General features: G+C 54.1%; 2 protein-coding genes across 2 annotated transcripts in view; one reads left to right on the top strand and one right to left on the bottom strand.

Annotated features, from left to right (window-relative positions):
• AURANDRAFT_72573 (hypothetical protein) overlaps positions 1–2,793 on the bottom strand; it is a gene marked incomplete at both ends in the record, with an annotated part of 5,226 nt that extends 2,433 nt beyond the window's left edge. Inside the window, 9 exons of the mRNA XM_009042841.1 lie at positions 118–170; positions 335–449; positions 821–1,001; positions 1,047–1,123; positions 1,166–1,354; positions 1,415–1,477; positions 1,745–2,105; positions 2,248–2,273; positions 2,323–2,793. Coding sequence (XP_009041089.1) covers positions 118–170; positions 335–449; positions 821–1,001; positions 1,047–1,123; positions 1,166–1,354; positions 1,415–1,477; positions 1,745–2,105; positions 2,248–2,273; positions 2,323–2,793 — 1,536 coding nt within the window. The remainder of the gene's footprint in view (positions 1–117; positions 171–334; positions 450–820; positions 1,002–1,046; positions 1,124–1,165; positions 1,355–1,414; positions 1,478–1,744; positions 2,106–2,247; positions 2,274–2,322) is intronic.
• Positions 2,794–3,112: 319 nt separating this feature from the next.
• Positions 3,113–5,522, top strand: AURANDRAFT_72574 (hypothetical protein; the record flags this gene model as incomplete). The annotated part of the gene is made up of 5 exons (XM_009042816.1): positions 3,113–4,055; positions 4,198–4,376; positions 4,479–4,664; positions 4,784–4,838; positions 5,325–5,522. 5 exons carry the CDS (start codon positions 4,023–4,025, stop codon positions 5,520–5,522), a joined length of 651 nt encoding a protein of 216 aa, XP_009041064.1.
• Positions 5,523–5,871: the final 349 nt, after the last annotated feature.

The following is a 5,871-nucleotide window of genomic DNA, read 5'->3' on the forward strand; positions in this document are numbered from 1 at the left end:
CTGAGTCGACTCAGTAGGCTCAGTATGAGCCGCCGCGACCGGCCGCGCGGCGGCCCGGAAGAGGCCCCACCCGACCCCGTTTGGCACCCGCCGCCGCCCCAGGGACCCTACACGGACCCTACGGGCTCCCTGGACAGAGATGGCGCCAGACCCGGGGCTCTTAAGGGCGACTAGGGGGGGGGGGGGGGGTTCGCAAACTCAGCTTCGTTGGGTTTCCCAGGCCCGTCGTATTTCCCACATTGGAGTGCAAGAGCCGCTAGGTTGAAGCGCCGTTTAGCATATCCCGCTGGCGGGACATGTTGCAGGAAAGGTGTCGGGTGACTCCCCCCGGGACCCTGGTGCATCTCTGGCACGTATTTTCTGGGTCTGTCGTTGCTGGGTCGCTCGGTCGGTCGAGCCGCCACTGCCACCGTCACCGCCGCCCCTGAGACTAGAACACCTCGAATTTCCTGAAATGCGCGAACTCAAACCCGTTGAGCTTCCCATGTCCAAGCCAAATGCAGCAGATACTTGCCATGAGTTAGGTCGGATGGGCCCACGATGTGGTCCTCGGCGTCCCAGTATGCTGCACACCATACTTGACTACCCAGGCGATGACCCATTTAAGATCAGTGAGTAAGAATTTCATCGCCCGTGTCCACATAGCATCATTACTTGCATAGAGAACAACAGTGCTGTTTATGGTGTGGTCTTGAATTTTGTACGGAAATTGCAAGGCTGGATCTGTTCGATGGATGGACAAGCCAAGCTCCTGCATAATGAAGCTCACCAGTTTACTGGGCCGCACGTGTACATATGTATTCACCTGAGTATAACGGACCAAGGACAACATCGCCAGATTAAAATTGCGCTTTGGGAGAAGTGAGAAGCTATCATCCGTGTACAAGTGATACTGGATCTGAGGGTCACCATCTGCATACGCAACGCGTAACCCGAGGAACAGAATTTGTCCAATACCTTTGGAAATCTTAGAATAATTTCCCCTCGGTGTCAGACCGATGCTAAACAGAAATTCAACATCAAAAATGAAACAGTCTCAAGCAGACCTGGTGTTTGCGAAGTTTATGGATTGCAGCAAAAGGACAATTTCACCCAGAGCCGCGTTTATTTCATGCCAGCTAACCTGCATTACAAAATCAAGTTCATTATCCAATCCCCCAGGCACCTGTCCAGCTGCAACACGTCCCAATCGGAAACCATTTATGGTCGCACATGAACAAGAATGCCAGATGTGGAAGCAGTCGTTAAGCGCTTCGACTCGATTCATCTTTTCAATAGTTTTACAGGTCCAGTTCAAATGCGCAAGGCGGGATCCGTTCACTTGGCGTCGTTTGCCAAGAAGGGATTCAAGCATCTACTGTTCTTTGTATTGTATCAGCACAGTCATCGTAGTACCTTGCACTCATGGAGTAACAAATTTCGAACGATTAGAATTCGGCGCCTCTTCCTTTGTAGATGTATACGCTTCACGCGCAAGCTACACAATTTGAACGTGTCGTCCATGGGACGAATCTGACTAGCTGCATGAAACAGCTCTAGTCAAGGGGTTGAGTGAGCCCGCTGAGAGGGCCGTAGGCCTAGATTAATGTACCGGATTACGGATTCCTCCTACGCGCGCCAGGCCACACCTCTGGCCTCCCTGCGCCTCCAGCCGACTATCCTGGATACTACGGGGGCTGGGGTCCTTATATTAGGCACCCCTGGCTCATTACCGGACCTCGACCCGGAGCCGGCCAGGTTGAACTTCAACGCAGGTCAAGTTGACCTCAAGTTGAAGAAACTTTGGAGCTTCGCCGAGGAATTCCCGCGGCTGCAATTCCCCGCACGGGACCCGCGGGGAGGCGTGCTTTTGGCGTCCTTCGGTGCCGCGAAGTCGGCCCCGCGGGTGCATATACCCACCGTTACCATAATCCTGGTCAGATTGCCGAAATTGGAGCTGGACTGGCAGTATGGGCGCTCGGGTATTTCGGAGGGTATATACCGGTATGGTAAAATACCGGTATATACCGGTATATACCCGGGCCCGTTTTCCCATACCGGGTATTTTGCTTTTGGGCGACCCGTAGACGGGTACGCCGCGGCTGCCGGGCTCGGCCGCGGCGAGCCTGAGTCGCGCCGCGCCGCGCGCGCGCGCGCCGCATGTATACCTCGACGACTACCACGTCCCCGACGGCTTCGAGGCCGTCGAGCTCTCGAGCCCGCCCACGCTCCTCCTCAACGACGTCATCGCCGTGGGGCGACATCTACCTCGTGCACTGCTGCGACGATCTCACCTTCATGTTCGGGAAGATCGTCAAGCACAACCCGCGCGCGTCGAAGTACAACTACGACGTGAGTTGGGAGCCCGGCCCCCCAAACAAGCACGGCGTCGCCCTCGGCGACTACTACGCCGACACCGACGCCCCTCCCGTCCCCGGGAACTGGCGCTACCTGCGCAAGACGCGCGCGCGACGCGGCGGCACGCGCACGCGCGCGCCGCCCTCGGACACCGAGTCCGACGACGGCGCCCCACCCCGCCGTCGCGCGCGCCAGTAAAGAGTAGTAAGCCCACCGGAGCATGCGAGCTGCGTCGCCAAGTGCGTGCCGCGGAGGGACCGGCGCGGCGCGCGGTGGCTCGACGCGGAGCCGGGAGACCGTAGAGGGGTCGGGGTACTCCAAAAATACCGGTATATACCGGGTATTTACCATACCGACGGTATATACCGGTATATACCCGTCCCGCATCGCCCATACCGGGTATTTGAGCACCCATAACTGGCAGCGTCGTACAGGTCCGAGCCAACAGCTGCCCATGGGGGCGCTGGTTGTCTTCCGGTGGGTCGAATAGTCGCCCATCCGGACCACCCTGCCCCTGGCGTCGCGCTGGGACACTACAGGCTGTGGCTGGCGGAGTTAGAGGGGCCCAAGATATATATCCTTCGTCGCTCGCTGTATCTATCCTAAAATCAGACTCTAGATACAAGCCCACTGCACTGCCAACTTCGAGCTAAGTTAGTCAAGATACCTCAGTCTAGTCTCCCGCCACAGACCGACCAACCGAGAGCCCCTCTGGAGGAACTGATAGGGGTGACGATGTACGACCCCCGATGCTGCGAGAGGCCGGGGGCCCGCGCAGAAGAAGTAACTAGCTTCTAACTAGCTGCTTTTATAGCTCCTAACTTGCACAGACGCACTGCGATTTCCGCGGACCGCGCGCGGTGTGCCGGCACACCGGAATGTGCCGGCACAAGCCGGATCGATTATGCCGGCACACCCCGGGGAGGCCGTCTCTGTGCCGGCGCACCTACCGGCACAGCGAGCTCGTTTGCTTTTCACACTGGTCTAGCCCACTAACTCGTGACACGGCGCCTCGTGGCACCCGCTTTGGGCTGCCGAGGGCCGGTTTCGACCAATTGCAGCCTTGACCTAGACTCCTCGCACGGATATGGCTGGCGTCGGTGTACGCGCGCCTCGTGGTCCATAATCCGTTCTTCGGTCGCCTAGTGGGTGCCGAACGCTCGCAAGGGAGCCAGCTCCGGCCCGCAAGTCCGAGGCTACCTCTGGTTGGCGTCCCAGTGGGATGCTTACCCCGCCACGGCTCTCCACGGTGATCGCCACCAACAGCGTTTTAGAGCCGTCCAGGAAGGAGATAAGCAGACTTGGATACATCGAGATATATCTAGCCAGGTCGCCTGGTCTGGTCTCGGCTGCTCGAACTTCACTCCGAGATATCTTGTACAAGACCACCAAAGGTTATCAATTCATTTGGAATGTGCCGCTCGTCCGTTCAACGCCCAAGTTCGCGTCTACCCGAGAAGCTTCCAGCTAGCTCAATTGGAGGTTGACAAACGAGACTGGCGGGTCCATCCCGCCACCCGCCAGCATATGCTTGATTGCACCCGTTAGCATGCTTTTGCGAGTTTTCTGTTCTCTTCCTTTCCCTAAAAGCCTAGCTCAAATGCCTTCCAAAAGCCGTCGGTCTCGTCATTCTCCCAGATTACATTCCCACTGCTGCCCTGTTTGAGCAACAATGCTAAAAGATCATGGGCGTACACGTGGGACCTGAAATTTTGACGGTGAGTGTCAGCTTGGGTAGGGCAGCCAGACCTGGTCGCTCTCGAGTTCGTATCTATGAAACATAGGCCCACCCAGAGAAAGTAGGAATCTCCAGTGCTCAGTAGGAACATTTTACTTGAATCAAGATCATCATGATCGTAGTCAACAATATGCTCCCTTAGACACGCACTTATTATAATGCACATCGGTAGGACTCCGCCCCCCAGAGGGATAAAAAAGACCAGCATATATTTGGGGAATTCCCGTTTGCTACCAGAATCAGCTCATATAATTTGGTTTGCGAAGTTATCATGGGATCCTGGGGCACCAAAAATCTGCCAGTGCGGGAAAAAGGAGTAATATTTGACTCAAATTCCTACGTTACCAACTAATAAAAAAGTATGATGAAGACAACGCACGATAAAGCCGAAACATTGTTGTAGGTCACCTTGTTCCGCAACCACAGCGTTCGCCGCGCCATCAAACCTGCGACATTGCTTTGGCCGTGCTTACATTAGAGAGATAACCCAGGACCGAAATGGTGCTAGATGGACATGCGCATCCAACAAGCGAAATGACGTGCGTAAGTCCGGAGGATATTTGGACACCATTGCCCGATCCATGCAATTGTGAGAACTCGCGTGACGATAATAAACGCCTCACAAGGGTCCATGTGTCGCGAACTTGGAGGCAGTAGGTCGCGCTGTGAGCAGTAACATAGCTTCGACACGCATATAGCATGTGTCAGGCTGACACGATACAAAAGCTCCCTGAACGTCCCTGGGTGGTTACTCCTTGATTCAGTAGGTTGGTCTAGGGTCGCATGAGTCAATCCAATATTAGCTTCAGATCTCTGGGCTTGCCTTCTTCTTTCATTGGCATCCCAGAGTGAACCACGCCTTCGGGCCCACGCCATGAGCTGGGCGGCGAACCCCATATTTGGCTGACACAGAAGTCGGCGACGGCGGATCAACTCGTACCTGAAGCTGAAGCTCCGTAATTGTCACAACACGACATCATACGACGCCATTTTACGCTTGCCGATATTCCAGAGCGTTTCTCCACATGACGAACGCAACGCAAAATGCACATGATCGGCTAACTCCTCGAGCACAATGGATGAAGACACGTCCACCATGCTCCCACCTGTAGCCAGTTCCTAAGTAGCACAATTTTCTCAAGTATGCGCTCACGTGTGCTCGATAAAGTCAAAAACGAGATGCAGAAACCATGTCAAGTCAACTTGTAATCCTTAAGGAGGTTGTGGTAGAAAATATTGAAAATATCAGAAGGACGCGGTTATGACCATCATCAAGCATGTCCAGTGTCATATAGGTGATATGTTTATCTGCGTGGTAGTTCTGAACTGTGTACCCAGCACAGTTCACGACGTGTGTTATACCGTGAGCGGTGAAATAACCGAAGTCCTCGGCTACGCCATTGCCCCCAACATAGAGAAAGCTGGGAATTATCTCGGAACATTCTGATCCATACTTGGCTACTTTCTCCCGCTTGTACGCGCTCTCTCTCTTCACGAAAGAGCTCAGTCTATTCGCGTCCGATCTTGACATTGTCTACGAGCCTGTAAATAACAATAATTGTAAGGATCAAAATCAAGAAGGACCTCACCAAGAGACTTTAATATCAATATGGACCCCGCCTTCCAAAATAATGTCGAAATGGACCTCACTTCAAAACAAAATATCAAAAGGGACCTCACCGTCCACCATTTTTGACCATCATTACCTGGAATTTAATGTCCCATCATATCGACGCGTCTTCCCATAATTAATACCAAGACGGACCTCACCTTCAAATTTTTGTTGTTTTTTCTTA

Source organism: Aureococcus anophagefferens (genome assembly GCF_000186865.1).
Source record: "Aureococcus anophagefferens unplaced genomic scaffold AURANscaffold_38, whole genome shotgun sequence".
Taxonomy (NCBI): domain Eukaryota; class Pelagophyceae; order Pelagomonadales; family Pelagomonadaceae; genus Aureococcus; species Aureococcus anophagefferens.